The 22,998-nt window shown below is 42.6% G+C and overlaps 1 protein-coding gene across 13 annotated transcripts in view; it reads left to right on the forward strand.

Moving 5' to 3' along the window:
• The first annotated feature begins 2,865 nt into the window (after nt 1-2,865).
• The window catches only part of SUN1 (Sad1 and UNC84 domain containing 1), a 29,353-nt gene continuing 9,220 nt past the window's right edge, over nt 2,866-22,998 (forward strand). The window contains exons 1-12 of one of the 13 annotated variants that reach the window (XM_064389862.1): nt 2,881-3,018; nt 9,510-9,606; nt 15,121-15,312; nt 15,645-15,835; nt 16,919-16,945; nt 17,037-17,228; nt 18,899-19,021; nt 19,971-20,054; nt 20,376-20,486; nt 21,885-21,983; nt 22,604-22,697; nt 22,801-22,859. In XM_064389862.1, coding sequence (XP_064245932.1) covers nt 9,530-9,606; nt 15,121-15,312; nt 15,645-15,835; nt 16,919-16,945; nt 17,037-17,228; nt 18,899-19,021; nt 19,971-20,054; nt 20,376-20,486; nt 21,885-21,983; nt 22,604-22,697; nt 22,801-22,859 — 1,249 coding nt within the window. In that variant the 5' untranslated portion in view covers nt 2,881-3,018; nt 9,510-9,529. Of the gene's footprint in view, nt 3,019-3,342; nt 3,570-4,752; nt 4,953-9,509; nt 9,607-15,120; nt 15,313-15,644; nt 15,836-16,918; nt 16,946-17,036; nt 17,229-18,898; nt 19,022-19,970; nt 20,055-20,375; nt 20,487-21,884; nt 21,984-22,603; nt 22,698-22,800; nt 22,860-22,998 lie in introns of those variants that run through there. The other 12 variants (XM_064389865.1, XM_064389864.1, XM_064389863.1 and 9 more) reach the window with 12 other exon arrangements.

The raw sequence follows: 22,998 nt of genomic DNA on the forward strand, positions 1-22,998 counted from the left end.
GAAGCAGCAGATGAGAGCTGTGAGGAGAGCGGCTGCTCTGCCCGCCTGCCTTGGGTGTAATCGGCTTTTCTTGTTAATGTCTGAAATCCCCTGTAAGTCAGGACCACGGAGATCCAGTGGCAAAACTGATCTGAAGTGCTCTGCATCCCCCTTTACCTGATAACCCAATTGCTCTGCAGGCAGCACCCATTGCCTTTGGCTGAGGGCCCTGCTGAGCTTAACCAGAGGGATGCAGGTGGTGAGAAACCTTTTACTTAATGAGCACAAAATCAGATTTACAGATATTTCAGGTGATTTTCATACTACTACATATATATGATGATCTGCCCAGCAATGGACACAAAGGTCACCAGTCCCATCCTGTGCAGCAGCGTGCCATGCCCAGTTCCACCAGTCAGAAACACCTCCCTGCACTGGTCCCTGCCACATTCAGTCTGTACCTTCAGTCACTGTGGGGATTTTCCCCTTTTGATAGCAGGGACCAGAATGTGGAGCACAACAGGCTTGCTAGGTGTGACTGCAGGAGAGCACTGGGAATGGGAATCATAGTGGGAAGGGAGCAGTAATGTGGGAAAAAAAGGAAGGGAAGGGAAGGGAAGGGAAGGGAAGGGAAGGGAAGGGAAGGGAAGGGAAGGGAAGGGAAGGGAAGGGAAGGGAAGGGAAGGGAAGGGAAGGGAAGGGAAGGGAAGGGAAGGGAAGGGAAGGGAAGGGAAGGGAAGGGAAGGGAAGGGGGAAGGGAAGGGGGAAGGGAGGGGAAGGGAAGGGAAGGGAAGGGAAGGGAAGGGAAGGGAAGGGAAGGGAAGGGAAGGGAAGGGAAGGGAAGGGAAGGGAAGGGAAGGGAAGGGAAGGGAAGGGAAGGGAAGGGAAGGGAAGGGAAGGGAAGGGAAGGGAAGGGGGAAGGGAAGGGAAGGGAAGGGAAGGGAAGGGAAGGGAAGGGAAGGGAAGGGAAGGGAAGGGAAGGGAAGGGAAGGGAAGGGAGAACTAGAGAAACGTGGTCCTTGCATTGGTTTGGCCCTGTATCCCAGTTGCCCCATACCTGGTGTCAGTTAAGAAAGCTTTTTTTCTCTAAATTCTTAACTGCCCTGTACAATGTTAAAAATGGAACATTGTTAATGTGGTCAATTTTTATTCTTACTGACCTTTTTCCTCTATACACTTCAACATAGCCAATAAAATTGTCAGCCTACTTTACATTCAGAACTTATTAGAGGCTGAGAAACCTTGAAGGAATTTTTGTTTGCCTCAGAGCAGTTTCCTCTGAAATGTGGAAAAATTAACTCCCTGTACACACCAGCTTGTTTTAACCAAACCAGGATATCTGACCAAGTTCCCGTTAAATCCTGGAAACTTTAAAAAAAAATTCTATTGCCTCTCATAACTGAGTGGAGGGAAAACTGAGCTTCAGCCATCATCCTCCAGCCAACCTCTTGGACTGGTTGTGATGGAAAAACAACTGCTCAGGACAAGTCAGAGCAGCCTGGGAAGCTGGCAGCACCCTGGGAGAACGACATGCCTTGTCCTGCCAGAGCCGAGTGCTGCCTGCCCTGCCTGGGCTCCAGGGGAACAGGGTGGGAATCAGCCCGAGAGGGCCTGGCCTCACACCACCAAGGAATTTCAAGGAGACTCAAACTAAGAGGTGATTTTGCCCTGAGTATCTTAAGCCTTTCACTATTATCTACTCTTAAGACAGGAAAAGAGACGTGGAGTAAGCACAGAAAGAGAAGGAGTGGCCAGAAAACTGATTCTGCAAAATACTCAGTGCAGGGAGGAGGAGACTGGTGCAGGGCTGCACATCTGACCAAACCAGGCACTGGCTTCCAAGTGTCACTGGGGTCACCTCAACTTTGGCATCTTAAAACTGTCATGTAGCTGGAGCAAAGCACTTCTAAAAGAAACAATTGCCCCAAATCAGTGCTACAAAAATATCAGCTAATACCTTAAGTGAATGTGTTTATCTTGCATTTTCTGTTTCTTAAGGATTAGCTGCCTTCTCTCATTTTGTTTCCAAACATTTGGATTATTTGATAATTACATATTTATTAGCCAGTCTTTCACAGCAGGCTGAGTAATTTCTCTTGCACACACAAGTAAATAACAACTTATGGCCCGGTTAGCCTTTCCCAAGTGACAAATTCTCTATTCTTTTCACTGACATTGCACCATCCCTGCCAGCTGGGCCCACAAGAGAACTGTGGACTCAGGGAGACTGAAGGCTTAAAAAAAGTCACTCGGGCACAGGCTCCACATTGAATGTATTTGCATACATTCCCCGAGTGTTTGAACAATGGGGCTTGTTTCTTCTCTGCCAAGAACCAGTCCCATTCCTGGAAGTGTTCAAGGCCAGGTTGGACAGGGCTTGGAGGAGCCTGGTGTAGTGGGAGGTGTCCCTGCTCATTGCAGGGGAGTTGGAACTAGATAGGCTTAAAGGTCAGCTCCAAGCCGAACCCTTCTCTGATTTCTTTTCCCCGGGGCTGTCCGGAGGTTTCTGTGGCCCGATGCTGGCGCTGGTGAGATTCGCTTGGGCACCACACGGAGCCGAAGCGCTTCAGTCCCACCGGACCGGCCGGGCGTGCTGTGCCAAAACCTTAGCGGAGGAGGGCGAACCACGGGGAAGGAAAATCCCAAAAAGGCCGAGTAGGAAGGAAACAGCGGGAGGGAAAGCCAGTGAGTCAAGCAATAGAGTGAAAATCTGAGTTAACTCTCCTCGCTCCAGAGGCTCCCACAGCTCCATTCTGCTGAGGGGGGAGGCGAGGCAGGAGGCGGCCGGGCTGCGGCCGCTGGCGGGGGCAGCCCCCGAGCGGGGCCCGAGGAGGCGGCGGCGGAGGCGGAGCGGAGCCCCGCGCCCGTGTGTGAGGGGCCGCGCGGGGCGGGCGCTGAGGGGGCGCTGCCGGCACGCGCCGCGCGGGCGGGGCGGGGGCTCCCGGCGGCCTCGGCAAAGCGGGCGGGGCTCGGACAATCTCAGCCGCCGCCGCCGCCGGTGCCGCCGGCTCTGCCTTTCCCTCCCCGCACCGGCACCAGGTAACCCCCGCCGCGGCTCCCCTCGTCGCGTAGAGCCGGGCCCCGCGCTCCCCCGGCCGCCCCCGGAGCGCGGGGCTGGAGGCGGCGGGGCTCAGCCCGCCCCGGCCGTTGCCAACCGCCCCCCGCCCGCGCTCACCCGTCCCCCGCCCGCCCCGGCCCGCCCGCCGCCGCTTCCCGCCGGGCCGGGGCCGCGTGTGGCGGCCGCCCGCCCGCGTGGGAGCCCCCGGGGCGCGGTGTCTCGGGTCTGCGGCCTCCCCCGAGCGGGGGATCGGTGTCCCTGCCGCGGGCAGCGGCGCAGGGGAGGCAGCGGGGCGTGAGGCGCCGCGGGCTGGAGTCGTGGGGCGGGCGCTGACCCCTGGTTAGCCCGGAGTTCTGTCGGTCGGCGCTGTTCGCTAGGAGCAGAGAGAAACCTCAGCTGCCTCTGGGCCTGGCACCTGGAGGGTTTCCTTGTTAGAAGAAGCTGAACCTGCAGCTTGCTGCCCTGCTTGTGAAGGAGCTGATAAGTGCGCGGTGGTGCCGGCTCGCCGCGGCTGCCGAGCCTTGGTGCAAAGGTAACGATGGGTGCTGTGCTCTGCTCGGGGTAGACAGACCTGTCCTCGCTGTCCCCCGGCTGTCACCTCGGGGCAGCTGCTTCTGTGGGGAAAGTGTTGTCTAACAGACGGGTTTACTGTAGAAGAGTTCGGCATCGCTCGCCGAGTGAGTGGCTGCTCGTGTTTTTGCAGCAAAATGTGCTGGTTTTGTGCTGTGCTCCTTTTGAGGTGACAGTGCTGAGTTCCTCATGCCATGTTCACGTTTGGCTGCCCTTCCGTGACCACAGGGGGAGAAGTGTCAGGAGCATTGGAGACAGCACCTGTTTTCTGACAGTTCCTCTAAGTTTTAGGTCTGCTGGGAAGAAAAAGTATTTGATTTACCTTATTTTGCGTTCCTTGTTTTGCGTTGCCTTATTTAACATTATACTATGTTAAGATAAAATACATTTTATAAATATATTGTTTATAATATATCATAGGGAAGGAAAATATTAGCCAGCAAATTCCGGGTTTCTGCAGCACTTGGAGGCCCCCCCATCTTACCATCTGGTTTTCAGTTTAACATTACGCAAAAAGGAAGTTCAATATTTGCTAATTTTTTTTTAATGTTTCTGTTTCATTGCTTTGCAACTGACTATCCCAGGCTAATGCTTCTGTTGAATTTCCCAGTGAATCCTAATGTCTAATTCTTGCTTTTGCTTTGTGTGGGGGTGAATTACTAGTCGCTGATTTTCATACCAGTGTTGTGGAAGTGAGTTGCAGGGTGTTTTTCATCCTGAGTGAGCTGGACGGAGGGTTTTATTGACAAGCTTAGCAGGCTTTTTACATTGCTCTATTAGTAAATGTGGTGGTGTATAGATATCCTTAAATCGGCGCTGCTTGGCTTGTAATTTGGTGATTATAAGGCGTGGACGTTTAGGCATTCGGGTGTCGCTTATAAAGAGCGAGATGTGGGGCTCTAATTTGATGGCTGATCCTGGGGTGTTTTATCGGGAGGTGAAGCGTGCCGGGCGAGGTACAGCACGCCTTTTGTTGTGCGCGGCGGAGCCGCAGGGGTTAAGGCGGTGGGGCTGGCCGGGCCGCCGCCTCCAGTGAATTCAAACCCGGCGAGTGACGGGGAGCGCGGGGGCCGGGCCGGGCGCTGCGGGCTTTGTTGGGGCCGGGAGCCATTTTGGGCTCGATGGCCCGGCGTGTGCCGGCCGGCGCGCCCTCAGCCCGGGCCGCGGCGGCCGGCGGAGCGCGGAGCTCGGCCCGCGGCGGCGCAGCGCCCGGCCAGGCCCCGGCGGGCCGGGCTCTGAGGCGCCGTGCTGGCAGCGCGGCCCTGCGGGTAAACAATGAACCGGCGCGGCTGAACGCCTGGCTGGGTTCTGTCAGCCCCCCCCTCTTTAAAAAGCGTTTCGAGAGGTACAGAGTGTGAATGTGCGGTGTGGTGATGGGCCTGCGTTTTGTTGTTAGTGCTGTGGTTTGACATCTGTGTTTGGGTATCTGCCATGATGCTCAATGCATCCAGTGTAAAATATCGGGTTTATTACTTGTGGTGTTCTCTGTTTGTTTGCTCTTGCATTGCTCTTTTAAAGGAATAATAATGTTTTATGAATGTGTGTTTTAATAAAATGTTGATTTAGCTTGGAGCTCTTTGCTCTTCAGCCTGTTTAAACCAGCAATTTACTTGATATGGTGAAACATCCTTTTGTGGAGTATATATTCTTAGGAATTTGCGGTCTTTAACCAAAAACACTGGTTTTATTGGTTATTCTGAATAATAGAATGAAATAAAAATTGAAATTACAAGTAAAAAATGGGTTGCTCTCAGAAACTGGTGGAGTTTGCATGTTCCACTTTCATTGTTATTGGTAGTTTGCCTAAATCTGTTTACATATGTGGCATCAAATATGTTAAGTCGTAGTGACTTAAACTTGGCTTTAAAATGTGAGGCTAGTAAAGGTTCTATTTGAAGCACTGCTACCAATATCTAAGACTTTATTGTATAAATTTTTTTATCCCTTCTAACATAAAAAATAAGACATGCTATCTTGGGAATTTTCTCATTGTTTTTAACCGACTTTGGTGAACATTTCTACTCTGCCAGGGTCCCTTTTGTGAAATGGCAATTTACCACTTCCTTTGTTACAAAGGGCTTCATGAGGAACTGCGTGGACAGTATGTTTGTAAAAGTCTGTGTGCCCCAGAAGCCATCAGTGAGGGTTTGTGTCTGTCCCTGTCAGGTGTTTGTAGTCGTGGTCAGTGTTTGGTGCTGCTCCCCCTGCCTTGTGATGCTTCTGTGCAAAAAGGCCACTTGTGGAGCATTTCATCATCTTTCCTGGAAGCCAGGAAGCTTGCTGCCATGGTGCTAGGATTTTGTTTGAGGCTGGCTGATTGTAAAAGTGACTGTCAGATAAGCTTTTTTTTTTTTTTTGAGCTAGTGGTGCAGCCTCATGTTACTCAGCAGCTTCAAAGTCCTTTGGAGACAGCCAAGGGCCTTGTGTGCAGGTAAATTCTGCTGCACTGCTTACAGGAGTTCCTGAGCTCCCTTGTGTTCTGACAGAGCCACAATCTGTCTTCTCCCGCCCTTCTGCTGTGCTGAGTTATTGTAACACAGATTCAGTTGAATTGCAAGGGAGACATGATGCTTAGGATGACTGTTGTGTCTGCTTCCCAAAAAAAAGGCAAATAATCCAGCTGTCCCCTCTGCAGGAGCGTGGAAGTTGGTTTGTAAGCCGAGGCCCACGGAGCATCCGCTTGCATTCCAGCGGAGCTGTGTGCTTCCCTGAATTCACTGTGGGCTGTCCTATCAAAGTGTTCTTATTCCTTGGAGCTTTTTTACAACTACAGGCTTGGTTCTTGCACTATACATACCTTAGTATTAGAAGTAGATGTTTATGGGCTTCTACAAAAGGGAAAAAGGCTATTTTGGAGTTTGGGCCTGGTAATCCTGCAGCAAAGCTGAGACTAGAAGTCTGCATGAAACTGAGTCCAGACAGATCTGTGGTACCTAAAGCAGAAAGGGTTGGGCACCCAGCAGTGTTCAAGATAGAACTAAGTACAGTGCCTGCCTCTCAGGTTCTCTGCCGAGTTTTGTGATTTAAGATTTTCAACATATTTTATTAGCATGTCTCTTTCTGTTCCAGTTGTGTATGAAAGTTTCATAAGCAAGAAGAATGATAATACATGAAAGGTGGAGTGCTGTTAAACATGAGTGAACAAATTAGAGTGAGTCAATGTCCTCCGCCCACCCTGTGTCTGTTTTGTAATACAGATGTAGAATATTTCTAAATAAATTGGGTTGATCATTTGTTTTGAAGAGGTGAATAACTAAGATTAAGCTGTTGAACTAAAAGTCAGGTTTAAAAAAAATCCAGTTTCATAGTGAGTTCTAGATGCCCATTTTTTGCAAATGGTGGTGGTCATCTGTGAAGATGACTTTCAAATTCTTTTTAAGGCAGTTAAGTCTGTTTTGTTGCTTTGAAAAAGTGAGTAGAGATTTCTCCTCTTGAGTCAGAATTAATTTTAGAGCATCAGACATGCAGTGAATCAAACCAAGCCCCTAAATCTTTCAAGAGTGATTTCTAAGTGTGGTGTTTAGATGGCAAACCTGATATCTTCACTGGAGAGCTGGGTGCTATGAAACCCAGCTATTAATAGACCTACGAGGCTTTGTGGTTAGCACTGCCTTTGTCAAGCACGTATTTTATCCATAATAGCTTAATGATACAATTATAAACCTTATCAAATAAGAAATATTATTTATGTTCTAGCATTTGATTTCTTCAGAAGTTAAGTAAAGAGAGAACTGGTGGTGACAGGGAAAAGAACAGGGAAGAAGCTGAGCCAATATGTTGTTTTTCAAACTCGGCCGTTGCCCTGCCCATATGGGCAGTGCAGACAGGGAGGAGCTGGGGAACTACTCAAAGCTCACTGGCATAGCTGAGCTTCCCATGTGGGAAAATATTGCTGCAAGTCAGAAGGATTAGCTGCTGAGTTGCCAGTTAAAAAATAGGTTTTATGATGAAACAATGCGTGCTAAGCACACACATCAACTCCAGCAGAAACTGAACAAGTTTCTTCTGCCTTGGGGGTTAAAAATCTTTATTGGCATGAACCAATTCAAACAGACCAACCTTAATCATAGTTTTCAGCTTCAGCAGTCATATGTCTGAGAAACCTGTTTTGCTGTTTTTTAATACTAGTGCTCTCTGATGTTATCAGCATCCCTCATCTTGAAATTCACAATATTTCCATGTTCGTTCCTGGCGAGCCATTCCTCTCTGGTCCCCATTTCCTATGTGCTAAATTGAGCTCCTGTTTGTTGATAAAGCAAGGCTGCAGTTGTTACATATTCCAACAGAAATTGCTGCCCATTCTAGCAAAAGAATGAGGCTGCTTTGCTAATACTTCCGCACTACTGATTCAAGCTTCCTGTAAACAAACAATAAATTTATATACAAGTTAGTGAAAACATTATGGCTCTGGGGCAAGTGAAGTGAATGTAGAGGGTCACTTAATGGAAATGTGTTCTCTATAATAAAAAAAAAAGTAAATAGCAAGAGACTTTATTTTTCATTAACTTCACTTTCCATGGGAGGTGCTTGGATTTAGGAAGCTACGATGCTTAGGCCCAGAAGTTTTAATATTTTTTAAGTCTTCAGTAGTAGTGGAAATACTCTCCTGCCTTACTGACCTCAGGATTTGGAGGCTGCAGGTAGACTGACTAAGAGCATTTTAATGTTACGTGTGCAGATTTCTTTTGAGCTGCTTTTGCCTGTACCTGCTTTTTGTCCCCATTTCTTATGCATATGTAGCTATACAAAATGATAACTCTTATTTCAGCATAGGAAAGTGCATCTCCAAAATGAGATGCATGTCGATTATGAAAATTAGCTGGGGATATTTTTATCCTGGTTCAGATATGTCATCACAGATGTGGGGAAACAGGAGCCATAGATAATCTGCAAGTAGCCAGGATTCTGCCTTGCTAACCGTGCAAATCCAGAATAACCAAATCCCTATTTGTTAACTAAATAAGCTATCATCCAAGAATCTTTTCTACAAAATTAAAATTTTTTTGGCTAATAAAACTGAGGAGGACTGAAGGTTTTTTTGCAAATACTTTGAAATTGAAAGTCAAATTCTTCATAGTACCACAAGTAGTGACCCGTGCAGCTCTTCAAGTTAGTTGATATGACAACATCAGTTTTTATTCTGTTTACTTTCAAATACCCCATGGAAAGTTTTACAAATGTTGCTTGGGTGGTTTTGATTTGGTAGCTTTGGCTTTGTTGTTTTTTTTGGACGTGGATGGCACTCTGGAAAATGTGCCTAATTCTGCCCTATGAGTCACTTTGCAGTTGGCTCTTTTGCTAGGGTGTGTATTCAGTGGTTTTACTGACAGGAATAAATGATGTGAAATGAAGGATACTCCCTCGCTGCTTAGTGGATGGTATTCAAAAGTGCTAGAATAAAATGATTTGACTATATGTAAAAACTTTCTCAAATTTCATCTGCATTATTCTTAATTTGGTGCATAGAGCAGCCTGTGCTTTGCTCAGAGGGCACTCAAAGCAAAACACATTTTGAAGAGATCTCTGAAGCATGGCTGCATGGTTCTTTAGATTTTTATACTTAGCTTCTTTAGGGGATACCAGCATAACGTAGTTCCTGTGGAAGTGTTGTAATTTGGTTGTGATAAGAGTTTGGCTCATAACTGCCATGTTCCAGAGAACTTGGAAACAGCTGAAAGTAGGGTATCATAAAGAAGGTCACAGCCAGAAATACCCTGAGCTTCCTGTGGCAGTGATAGGGGATACCTGTCAGCAATACCACTCCACTACTGAGAGCTCCATGGTTCTGGTAATAGCTCTTTTATTTCAATGCTCAATAACACAGGCTGAACAGTGCAAGGGCTCCTAGAGTGACTTTATGTAACTTTAAGTCATTGCATTACTTTATTTTCACCTTTTACAGTATGATTTGAAACTGTCAACATGGACTTTTCACGTCTACACACGTACACCCCTCCCCAATGTCTGCCAGAGAACACTGGCTATACATATGCACTCAGGTGAGAACCTTTTCTTCTTGTAGACAAACTGTCTGTTCTCTGCATGTTGCTAATCTGGAGAGTTGAGCTTTCATGGTAAGTAGCTGACTTCTTTGAAGAAGTGGGCTTTTTCTAGTCTGGTTTGAAAACAAGTGCTGTGTCCTAACTGGAGGAAAGAAAATGTTGAACTAACAGGACAGTGACTAAGATAATGACTCAGTGTTTATTAGTTGCTATGAATAACTTGTGTCCGCCTAGTTACAACTGCTGGTGGATTTCTATAAATATGTCCTCAAAATTCTTCGATGTTTTGTGTCTTGTTACTTCAGTGTGTGCTTTCTCTTGTGACTTGGGACCACTTTTACTTTCAAACACTGATTTTTGCACATTCATTGCTGCTAGTGTGGGACTTGGCTGGAAGTAAAATATTGATTACTTCTTTTAGCAAAGCTGCTTGTTGGGTGATTATAAAATCTGTGTTCTAATGAACTTGCTTTTCCTTGTATCTTTTTTTGTATCTTCTAATTATCTTGGTTTTTTTCTTGTATCTTTGTTTTGCTTAAATCAGTTTTCTAGAAACGAACTGTAGTGTTTGGTAGTTTTTGTATTATGTATTCAGAATAAGTGTTGTGATGCCTATTTTGAGTTTTTTACTATTAATGTAACAGATTGTTGCTGTTCTAATTTATTGAGCTTTTCCTGCTGTTGCAATATATACCTCCTTCAAAATATATCAGTGATCTGAGTTACTGGTTTAGCTAATTTTAAGTTCAAGAAATGATTGTTTGTTAGGATGCAATGTGAGATTTGTTTTGTATTCCCTCTGTAGGTCATTACTGTGTGTTGTTATTAAAATCCATTATAGAGATAGGCTTGGCCACTTGCCAATAATACAGAAGTTGGAAAAACTGTAGCATTAAGAGATTACTGAGTTAATTCTCTTCTTTTGTGTGCTCCAAAACTGTACACTTCCATTTTCTGTTGGGGATCATGGCTGGCTTTTTTTTTTTTTTTTTAAGCTGTAGCCTAATGTCAGTAGTGTTGCAAAATGTGACGTGTTTTGTGTTGCATCAATTAAATTGCAATTTTTCCTGAATTTTATGAAAAACTATTAGTAAAATGTTGGTTGTATACAAGTGGGTTTTCTAATTTCAAGAAAAGCATGCTGGGCAATGAAAGATAATTTACATGCCTTGTATCCAGCAGGTATTACTGAGTGAATTTAGTTACCTTTGTGTTGCAAATGTACCTTAGAGATTGACTGATATATTGTAACTCCTGACAGGTTAAACTCCTGTGGTATTCTTATCCAAAATTCTCATCCAGTGAAACAGTGGGCAAGTACAAAGGAAGATGCAGAATGATAAATCCTGTGGGACATCTGGAGGATATTTTATTGTGACTTTGGTGGGGTTTATTTAGGGGACAACTGAGTGTTTGTCGCGCTGCATAAATGAGGACTGCTTTGCAAAACTGAGAAGTTGTGAAGGCGTTATTTGTCCTGAAACTTTCCAGCTTGCCATTTCACCATGTTAAACTATTAGGCGTAGGTAATTAGAAATGGACAGAGCTGGGTAGGATGAAGTTTAATAACAGAATTAATGAAGGCCAGTACAGTTAAACTAGGTTGAAATTAATTTATTGTAATTCTTCCTTATGTGGAAAAGAAAGATTGGCAAGCTCTTTCTTTAAAATAGTGTGAAGCCCCAAATGTTAAAATAATGGGGGCAAACTACTTGCTACACTGACGTGACACTGCTTGCAGGGTGTCAAGAGAGTAAACCACAGTCTTTTGTGCAGACTCTTGCTGTGCCTCTGCTTGCTCTGTATGTGCAGAATGACATCTATTATTGTAGCTCTTCCTACTCTGGGTCAAACAATATTTGAAGACTGAGGAAGTTGCTAATCAGAAATATTTTCATGTTGAAATTTGTTCCTTCTTACCCCTCACCTGGGTTTGTTTTGCTTATATTCTAATATGGTTTGTTCTGCCTTTGACAATTCAATCTTTACAGAATCTTTTCTTTAAAGAAATTGGCTTGGGATGTAGCCCTGCAGAAGTTTGATACCACAAAGCTATTAATAGAGTTGGCTATGATTTATTAATAGAACTTATATTAATACTCACTGGAATCACTGTGTGTTCATAGCTGTAGTGCTTCTACTTTGTGCTTCTACTCCTCCAGCCCAAATCAGAAAAACATTTAACTGATATACCTAAATAATCCTTATCCTCCTACAAATGCAAGTCAAACTTGTGAATACCACCCACCTGTCAACATACAATTTACACCCCACTCTTATGACTGATCTTTCTTTTTAGTCACCATCATCTTTTGAATTGTGTTGTCAGTTTGGGTGGCTTTAACACTTCTTCACAAATATGGGTTAAATCAATAAGAATTTGGTTTGATTTTCTGTGTCAGAGCATTCAACTGGGATGTAATTTTCTGCACAGTAATTGAATAAAATCCTTTGAGGTTTTTAAGTATGTTCTGGATCTGACTGAAGAAATAACTAAACAATTCAAGGTAGTGTCCTTGTTCACTTAATGTAAGTAATGCCCTCTGGTTAGAAAGGTTAGAATGTTTTTGTATTGACTATATGTCTATCCATGTTAGAAGATGCCTGTTCAGTTGTAGATCTCTAGGTGGATGTGCCTGTTATCCTGAGTAGTCAAGAACATCACTGCCCATTTCATTGCAAGGAGTATTTATAAATAAATGACACTAATGGTCCTTCAGACAAGCTATAGGCGTGCTAAAGTGGGCAGACCTCATTCTCATTCCACTTACTTGATAAATAACCTGCTGAGGTCTAGGACATTCATAGTCTGCAGAAGCTCATGTGAAGAAGGTATCAAGAAGCTGGAAATGTGGGCCTAGATCCAGTCACCAGCTCTGCCATGGGAGCTGTTTGCTGGGGGAAGGAACCAGAGTCCTCACTGATTGCAGGGGTTGTACAGGAGTGTAGCCAACTGCACCCCACCTTCAGGTGTTCCTTGGTTAGCTGTACGTGTTGCATAGGAGGACATCAATGTGCAGGTTCATTTCTGGCCCTTGACAGGAAGGGCAGTGGTTTTTTATTTACTGTAGTCTTTTCTGTAGAAGAAAAAAGGCTGCATTCCCAAGCATGGGAAGTGAGATGACAAGTTAGGAGACTTCTAGGTACTGTCCTGCTGCCAGAGGACAGATAATGTGAAGAGAATTATTACCCTGCATAAGAGAGAGACAAGCCCCTTTTGTTAAAAAGATTCCATTATGATTTGTTGGATTTTTTTAGATAGTAGAGCTCAAATTCAAACTATTTATTCAACGCACATTGATATAAATGCTCATTGAGATACTTGGTAACAGCAAGTGTTCATAAACAGAAACAAATTGAGGCTGGTCACAGCTGTCAGCTTGTTCCGCGTACATTGTGTTCTTGTGAATTGAGTATCTGTAAGAAACGTGGGGTGAAGATGAGGAAAAGCAAATGCATAGTGGCAAATGTAAATAGCAAAACTGAGTTCTGAAACAACTGTTTAGGGAGGGTCTCAATAGAAAACTGTTGTGGCTCTGACCCTTTCAGGATAACAGCAGGAGGAGCCACACTTAACCCATATTCTTTCTTCATATCTGTCAGAGTATGAGTCATTTATATTTAGTATTTTTGAAAACTGTAAAATTTGAACTCTTTAGTCTACAGTTGGTAGAGTACAGAGAAAATGTTATTTCTTCTCCCTCTTCCAGCCAAATGAAAGCAAGAAATAACAAGTAAAACACAAATGTATTTAGTATATATGCTGGGTTTGTTAAGTTGTGCTGAGGCCCTTTCCTGCCTTGCACAGGGTTGCACTGCACGTGCCAGCATTATCAGGGCAGACCAGTGAGATCCAGCACACAGAACCAAAGTCCTGCCATCAAATCTGTGCTGCTCTGGGCCATAGAAGCAGCTACTTTGGACAGACTCTGCTCTGATCTTCTGGGCTGAATGCCCAGCTGGTTTTGGAGCCATGAGATATTTTCCAGCAGTGTGTTGTCTGGGTTAGTTTTTTAGCCAACAGAAGTGCAGTTGACATGCTCTGACAGCCCCATCTTACATACTTTGTGTTGAGGAGCAATGAAGAAACTGATTTCAAAAGCACCACCTTGTCAGAATTACATCATTACTGTAAGTGTAGCTTCAAGGCCTTCTGGTGTGAATTTAATTCTATGCTGAAGCAATACAATACCATATTATTGCTTTGTGATGTTCTGAGATCTTTAATAATGGTGTGAGAAAACTATTTCCATTAAGTCGTTTTTACACAAATACATTTTATAGTAGCTGTTTGTATGTATTTTTAAAGGGAAGCTTCCATTTCAAATACAGGTTGCACAGTAGAATCTACTCATTCAGATCTAATTTGCTTGTTTGTTTTTGTGTGGGGAGAAAGAGCTGCTGTCATAAACAATTCTTTGCTTATCTCTTTAAAAAAAACCAAACAAAGCCTCCAGGAGTACTGCAGTGCTGTTACATCTCTGTATATCCCTGTGGCCCAAGGAGGGACAGAGTCCTCATGAAAGCTGGCCCAGAGCACTTAGCATTTGGATGCTGTGGGTCACAGGGCTGAGCAGGTCTAGGTGTCAGCAGCCTCTGCTCACTTACATAACTGAATGTTTCCTTTGGTTTAAGTATGAGAATTCTGCTTCAGGCTGAACTTCTGCTTTGGTAAATGTATTTCTTACAGACTCCTCAGCTTAATCTGTTTGTGTTTGCCTTGTGTTGCTGCTTTGTCTTTGCTGTAAGTTTTCATGGAGGCTCTGAGAGAATCACGTGTCAAAATGTGGAGTTCCTGGGGTGACGACGTGAAGACTGTCTGTGTGTGAACTTGCCTCTGTGGAGAAAAACAAATTGAATTCTTTAAACATTTTTTATTTATTTGGAGTTAAATATTTCTAATGGTTTGCATTAGATGAGGAAATATTTTTAAACACTTTTTTAAAAGCAAGTAATGGTTTTTGAACTGAAATAGGTGAAGTAGGGAAGTCTAAGTATCTTAGATGGAGGAAGTTCCTACTTGTTGAGAAGTGGAAATTCAGGGTAATACGGCATATGGATCTTCAGTTCTCAAAACAAGGACTTGGCAAACAGAAAATCTACAAAAATAAACTTAGACTGAAAATTAATCTTTGCCTTGCAGCTTGGAGTGTGTAATTTTTAATTTGCTGCTAGGCGTGGTGAAGAAACTGTGTCATGAATGGTTTCCACTCTCAAGTTGGTCCCAAAAGAATGAGTGCTTGCTCTGGCTAAACTTCATACGTGGTTTCCATGGTGGTTGTTTCTTTCTGTGATTTGCTTTCAGTTGTAGAACTCAAAATATGAGCTGCTTAGGAGAACCTTGAATATCTACATACATCTAGATTATTTGGGTTGTTTGGTATATCTTGTGGGGATTGTACCGTAACCCCAAATAAACTGCATTTAGTGGAAACTTGGACTAGCTTGAAAAACATGTTTGTTACCAGGTTGAATTCTCCCAGTAACTTTGCTGTTCTTATTTTACTGCAGTTCGAGTTACTCTTCATCTGCTTTGGATTTTGAGACTGAGAACAAAATAGATCCAGTGTTTGATTCACCCAGAATGTCACGGCGTAGTTTACGGTTGGCTGCTGGAGGATACAGTAAATCAGATGATGGACACAGTGATTCCCTTCATGACAGCTCTTATGCTGGAAGCATGTCCTTCAGGGATCAGTCTAAGTAAGCATTTTTAGTCATCACTAGTAAATCTTGAGTCTTACTGTTTGAACACAGTAATGCAAAAAGGTTACCTAGAGGTCTTATTTTTTGTTCTTGGTGTTTGCTGCCATACTCTGAAATTTATGTTCAATATGTGGTTTGCAATGACAATTTTTTACAAAAGTCTTTGTCAAATTATAGGTGCTTGAAGGCGAGGACTTCCTTTCAAACCTTGTTTGCTCTGCTTAGTCACATCAGTGTTGAAATGACTGTTAATTCATTTATTAATGAAGTGAGAGAGTGGCAGAAGTGCATGTCTTTAGTGCTACGTCTTACTTGCCTTTCTTTCCTAGGGTGGTGAAGCAACGCAGAAGTATGAACAAGCAGTCTGGCAGTGGAAGACATGTGCCAAGGAAAAATCTGTCCAGCTCATCTATTTTTAGCCAGAGCAGTTTCAATAGCCATGCCAGTGATACATCAATGATATCCACTATATTGGATGAGTCTCTGATTCGGGAACAGACAGAAGTTGATCATTTCTGGGGTAGGCAATAATTGCTATTGCTTGTATCAAACTGTGCAAACTGTTTGGTTTGGTGTGCATAAATCTTTGCATCACCTGTTGTCCAGCCTATCCCCAAACGTGTGTGCATTTTCACTTCAGCTGTAGGGGTCTGCTTGCTAAGATGCCCACTGGAAGTTCATGGTCCAGTGTGTAAATTTGATTTAGTGGCATGGTTAACATCAAGACATTCATAGCCAAGTTAATATGCCAGCAAACATAAACACTTCTGTGATGCAATGCCATAATTATCTTCTGTCATTGCTTTCTTCAAAATGTGCACTGAGTTCTGTATTGAAAGAATGGTAAACATAACTTCTTTTCAAAAAGTCAAAAGTATTGTCTTACTTGTTTGTAGGCAGAAATGTGTTTCTTTTTAACATACCTTAATATGAAAGTTTCAAATTAGTGGCATTTCAGAATTACCCAAAAGGGCTTTTCTGTGTTGCTGGCTGGTTTGGCTGTTTAACTGTACCAAAATGTATTTTCTTGGAACCTGTTCTCTTCAATGAAGATAAAATATGAGAGTTGTCTATATAAAGTATTGTCTATGTGAAGCATTGTGTACAACCAGATCAGCAATTTGTTCTAGCTCCCAATTCAGACTCTCTTTGTTTCCAGTCAGAATACTTGTGACCTTCCCAGAGTCCTAGTGGGAAGAATTGTGTCAATCTTGGTAGAACCCATTCTAAATTTTAGATAACCTGGCTCTTAAAGCAGACTTTTAAATACAGTAGTATCAAAGTCGTTACCAAGCAGCAGAAACATTGTAAGCTTGTAATTAGCTGCTTTAACTTCTTGTGGGAGCTAAGTCAAGGTGCAGTTGGCATTCATGTTGCTTTGCCTGCCCCTTCTGTGGTGGGATGTTTTGCACAACTATTACCCTACTACAATAAGGTCTGGATAGATGTTTCTCTGTTGGGCTGCAAAATACCTTAAATGCTAACCATAAAGAGACTTTCTTTGAACTCTTAAAATCAGTGGGACTTCTCACTTGAGTTTATGTCAGATACTGTAGTTCAGTTTCTTATATTTGGGACCAATTTCTTTTTGTTTCATTCACAGGCCTTGATGAAGAAGGTGACCCCAAAGGTAAGTACACTTTGCTTTTCCCTCCACATGGTTGCTGTGTGGCAGGCACGGTGCTGGCAGTGCTGCCATGGGTGCTGTGCTCTGTTTGCAGGCAGTGACACCACGCTGCTGCAGGGCAACGGGGGCATAGCAGCAGCAGAGCTGCAGCCCACGCTGAACGGCTACACGTGCAGTGACTGCAGCATGCTGTCAGAGAGGAAGGAGGTCCTCACTGCCTACTCACCTTCCCACGTGCCATCCTCCAGGATCTACACTAGGGACAGGAGCCAGAAACATGCAGCTAGTAAGTTACTTCCTCTTGTGTTTGATTTCTACAGTGTTATTTAAGCATCTGTCAGACCCTGATGAACTTGTCAATAACTGAATTCTAGAGGTCAGCTTTTATATGAAGTACCTTTTTCTGTATCAGCTGAAGTTTTATGTACTTGTTTATGATTCTGGTATATGGTAATTTCCTGATTTTCAGTGTTGCTGTAGGAATCAAACAACTACAAAATTCAAATGCCCTAGTATCTTAAATTATTAAATTATTTGGCCAGCCAGCACTGATTGAAAGTCTCCTAATCTGACATCAGATCTGTGTGGCTCTGCCTGTGAAATATTGGGTCATGGTTTCCAGATACAAACTTTCTGTGCTTTTTGGTTTACAATTTTTTATCCCTTATGTGATTTGAACTTTCAAGGTTGAGAAGAATTGTTACTTTGCACTGCTTGTGTTATCAAGGGAGTCTCTGAGACAGCTTTCTACTTTCTACTTCCTTTTTTCCTCCTCTTTCAACCTTGCAGCTTTTTATAGTGTTTTGAAAAGCTAAACCTCAACTACATGAAAAATCGAACTCCAAAAGGAAAAACTGATTCCAAATAGTCACTCTAGTGACTACCTTCCTAAAGCTTGAAAAACTGAGTCTGTATAAATGTCTTGGAAAGGCAGAATCTCAATCTCCATTCAGTGGATTGTTTTCCTCGTTGTCTTGCCCATGTCTGCCTGCCTCCTGCACCTGGAGTTTCTTGATTACTGGTAGTCCTCAGTTGCCACAAAGGATTTGTTTCCTTAATGACCTTGAATTAGAAAGAAGCCAATTGTGCAATTATGTAGGTTTGTTAAGTCTTGAATGAAGTTTGTTTTCAGTACAAGAAAAACAAATTAGTCTGTTTGAGCAATATGATATGACTTCAAATACTTAAGTATTTCTTTTTAGTTAGTGTGTAGCACAGGGTGGAATTCTTTTGACTTGAACAGTCAACTACTTGAAGTGGCACTGCATGAAAACTCTTTCTGTACTTCTGAATTTGTATTCACGCAAGAGTTTTCCTCATCTTTGTACATTCCTTTGAACTTTAATCTAGGGGTTTGAGTCAAACTTTGGGGGTGTGTGGGTGGGGAACAGCACACAGTCATGGCAGGTTTTTGGGATGTGGCTGAGTCTAGGACAGTGGCAGATTTTGGCTTTGTTCTGTGGCTCTGGAGGGGGGGTGTGTCTCTAGCACTTCAGGCAGAGCTCTGTAGGAACTTCCTCTGATGTAACAGCAGGGAAGATGGTGAGCAGTCCTCACTCCTTCAAATCCAGAATAACACTGTAGTGTCTCTTTGGAACTGTGACCCCAAAATCAGGATCAGCAGTTCACGTCAGGGAGGAATCCTGAGTTCCAGAAGCAAGGAATTCATTGCTCTTTAGAGTTCTGCAGTCTCATTAAGCAAAGCTGTTCTTGCTGAAGTTATACGTTTTTGCCTTGAAGTCATTATCCAGGGTGTGTAGTTCTCACAAAAGCTTTCATGAAACATCTAATACACCCAGACTTTTCAAACCACACTTTCTGAAGTTTCATACTCTTGGCTAAACAAAGGCTTTCCCTGCTTTGTCCTCACTCTTAAACAAGCTAATGGTGACCAGAGAGCAGAAGTACATATTTCTATGGATGAATAATTTGTATTCACACTGTTTTTTTCAATAGGAGGAACATATTTCTACATGAGTAAGATTCTACGATTGGTCAAAAATACTGCAGCATCTTTTGCATCACTATTAGTGCAACTATTTCAAATGGTTTTGCTGAAGCTGGGTTATGAATATAAAGGTACCTTTTCAGTTGTCTTCCTTGATCTGCAAACAAAGAGTGTGTGTATTGGGGTTTTTTTTCCTTATGGACTTCATCTTTGGCACTGTGGTGTTCTTCTTTAGTCTTTTGGCTGGCTTCTGTCTTTCTCAGTTTTTATTTCACTTGTGCTACACTTCTCATACCTTTACTGTTTTGAAAGTATCAAGATTCCCTTATACGAGATCCACATGTTGATTTTGTTAGTAAGTGGTAATTTTTGAATTGAGAAACTTGTATTGATTTTTAAAAATAGTAGTAGTGTCAAATCTAATTTTTCAATGCCTTTCATTCTTTCTTATCACCCTTAAACCTGCTGTGCACTCAAAGCTCATTTAGATCTGTCTTGCAAAACTCAGACACTTGCTCTCATCACTCTGCACTACTTTAGAGCACATCTTGTTTTCCCTGAAAATATTCATTTCTTCTTTGATGCTTTCTCTTCTATAATACCTGCTCTACAAGTGAAGTTAAATTGCCATAGGCAGAAAGGAACTGATTTTTGCATGTGAGTAGAACTTTGCTCTCCTCCTTCTCTCTGCTCAGAGCCTTATAATTCCTAATGCTTTCTTCTCCTTCTTGTAACAAGTTTGTTAAAATCAGTACAAATATGTAATGAATGGCTGACCTATTTGATAGAATGTTGGGAACAGGGACTTACTTGATGAGGGGTTGTTTGTTGGTTTTTTTTTACAAACTTTGCTATCTGAAAAGACGCAGAAGGATTTTTTTAAGCTAAGAGGCCCCCTGATATGTAAAGAAGAAAGAACAGGATTACACTGAGTGGGCTTCTTCTTCAATCATTTTTCAGGTTTTCTTAGAGTAATCTGTCTTTAATAGTGAACCAAGCCAGTTGAGCTAAAATCTGTGTCTATGAAAGGCTTTGAATTTGATAATTAGAATCTATGTGTGCTTTTTGGATGTGTTGCAGCTCACTCAGACTACTGTGGAAGCATGAATGTAAAGGAGTTCTACAGAGAAGATCGTCACCTCGGTGTGAATGAGGAATCAATATGTAAGTGTAGTGATTGATGTATTCCAGTCCTGGGCTCTGCACAGGTTGTTGATGTATGTAATGGTAGTATCAGACACCCCCTTCCACAACACTGTGGAAGCTACAAAGTAAATGTTTGATTTGCAGCTTAAATGTGGGGGGGATGGTGATCCCCTGGTATCCTGTAGTATTTTCCCAGCAAGTTTCCTTCCCTGAATTTTGCTTAGCAGTTTTTGGGTTGATAACAGATGATGTGAGATAGACTTGTCCAAGTTATCTTGTAACAGATCTTGACTTGATCCTGGCTTTATCCCATTAATCAACTGTTACCACAACCAACAGGTGATGACTGTAAAGGGAAGAAACATCTTGAAATGTACACCACAGACCACATGCAGTCCTCATGGGCTAAAAGGGTAGCAAGGACCATTTGGCACACCTTTTCCTCTGCAGGTTGACTTGGACATTTTTGTTTGCTTTTATTTTGCATCGCGATCTCACAGTGTTAATCACACATGTTTTGTGTTTGGGCTTTTTTTCCTTCCTTCATCTATCAAAGTAGGGTAGAAATGTAAAGTGCCTAGACAACTAACTTCCTTAACACCTCTTCTGTCTGAATTCTTGCTCTGATTTTGGCTTTTGTACAAGCTTGGCAGGCTGCTTACCTGTTAGTGAAAACAAGGTGTAGGGTAATGTGCACCTCATATGTTAGAAGGAACAAGTCAGATTAATTGATTGCACTTTGGGGAGATCTGTATGCTGCTAGGTTGAAAAGCTGACTTTAAATGAAAGCAAGGTATGAGATATTGGTATGCAGATTATTTGAATAAAGGGGTTTTAACATTTTATTTTTGTTCTAGTGATAGTGAATTTTTACAGGAATCTTATATAGGGATAGAATCTACCCTGTGAGATGAGCGTTCCCTAGCTTGAATGACAGAGACATCAAGGATCTGTTGAGTGCTCTTTATTCCGCAAAGGAAAATGATTTGAGACACTTCAGTCACCTAAATGATTTGCAAAACATTGGGTTGGTATATCTATGATCCCTCAGATTAAGCCAGACATATCTGCTAATCTAAGAACGTAGGATTATTTTCTAAACATATATGGTGTAGTTTGTTCTGTAGAAAGATTGGTCCTAGTCTTGGACATAGTATTTGTTGGCCTCAGCAGGCTTTAAGTTACAGCATTTTATTACAATGCATTGGATGGGGAGGTTGGTGGCAGTTTTGTTCTCTTTAAGAGATACAGAACTGTCCTGCTGAACATCTTTGGGAACACTCAGCTTAATGTAAATTTACTGCTTGCGACCTTTAAGTGGGAATACTTTTTTATTATTTATCAATATTTCTTACACATCACTGGAATTTTAAATTTTTAATTGTTCTCACTTCTGCACATTAATCCAAATAATGACCTTGATGTATAATTTTGAACAAATAAGATGCTTTTAAAGTAATAATGTGCTTAAAGCTTGTTTTTGTGGTAGTACTCTTGCTATTCTCTGCTACACTTTGCATGGCATTGTTAGAAAAACATGTTACAAAATGTAAACTTTGATTTGGGAAAAGTGATATTCTAACTGCACAGGTGGTGTTCAGTCTGTTTATCTCTGTCCATGAGAATTCAGTTTCTAAACTGTCCTGGTTTTACTTGACTTCATATTTATTAGTGGCTTGCTTTGCTTTAAAGTAGTGAAGAACCAAGTTTGAGATTACTGAAAGGTGCGGTTTAAAATTCTGCAGAACATGCGATGGGCAGGGGACTGAGTGTGTTTCACTGCATGTACTGAAGAGAACCTCCAGCTCTTTGTGTGTTCCCACATGGAGTTCATTTGTTATAATCCAGGTTACTTTTTGCTTCACGCGTTGCGAACAGCGGGAGCCACCGGATGGCTTGTGTCGCAGAAGGTGTTGTCCCTACTTTGGCTGGCCATTCTCTCTCCAGGTTACTATTCTAATCTGTGTGTGTGTGCATTGCCTGTTCCTTTTGGCAAATTAGGGGACTGCAGGGGCTTACACTAATTCAGCTGTGCTTATGCTATAGCTTTTGTGTCTTGAAATGCATATGCTGCTTTATTGACCAAAATATGCTTATTGAGAGGGTGTGTTTCTGTTCACAGGCATTACAAGAGACTAACAGAGAGAATGAGTGTGTGAATGTGGGGTGTCAAGAATAATGGGGTGTGTTTGGTTTGGCAGTCAATTGCTATATTGGTATTCCTCTTACCAAAAACTGCTGCTGCTAACCTGTGTGTTTCCTGGAGCATACTGAGTGTGTGAGAAGTTGTGCTCAGACATTAATACTGAATTTCCAGCGAGGTAGCATTGTCATAGCAAATGAGCATTTTATCTCTTTGCATGACTGTTGACCTTGTTGAGTAGCTGTTGTTACAATGCTGTCATACTTGTGGTATCTAGATGTCAATATGCTTTATGCATTGCCTTATTCATGCATTCCTCCACTCTGCAAAGCATTGCTGGCCACAGCTGCATGTCCCTCTGCTTGGTTTCTTTGAACATGTGCTGCAGTAATTACATTTCACACTCCCACCTTTTGTCTTCTAGGGAGGGCAGCTTCTGGCATGTTCAGGTTGCTTAGAACTGGGTGGTATCAACTTGTTACTCTGATGTCTTTGCTCAAGGTGTTTCTTGTAAGAAGGTGTGTATCCTTTGAAATAATTGTTTTGTGAGCAAGTTATTTACCCAGTAAATCAATTAATTATCGTGTGTTCTTTCTTGTAAACTGTCCTCTCTTTTCCTAGATGTCTTCCAAAGAACTACAGGTGGTTACTGTTTCTTATCCCACTCCTGCTTCTACTAGGTATGTCAGTTGTTCCCTTATAATACAAATCAGTGTGTGTACTACAGCTGCTCCAAAATAGCATTTTGAGTTGATTTATGAAGAAGATGCAGAGCTGAAAAAGAGCAAGTTTGTTTGTGAACAGGGCAGTAACTTAAGC

This window comes from Passer domesticus, chromosome 15 (genome assembly GCF_036417665.1).
Source record: "Passer domesticus isolate bPasDom1 chromosome 15, bPasDom1.hap1, whole genome shotgun sequence".
Lineage (NCBI taxonomy): Eukaryota > Metazoa > Chordata > Aves > Passeriformes > Passeridae > Passer > Passer domesticus.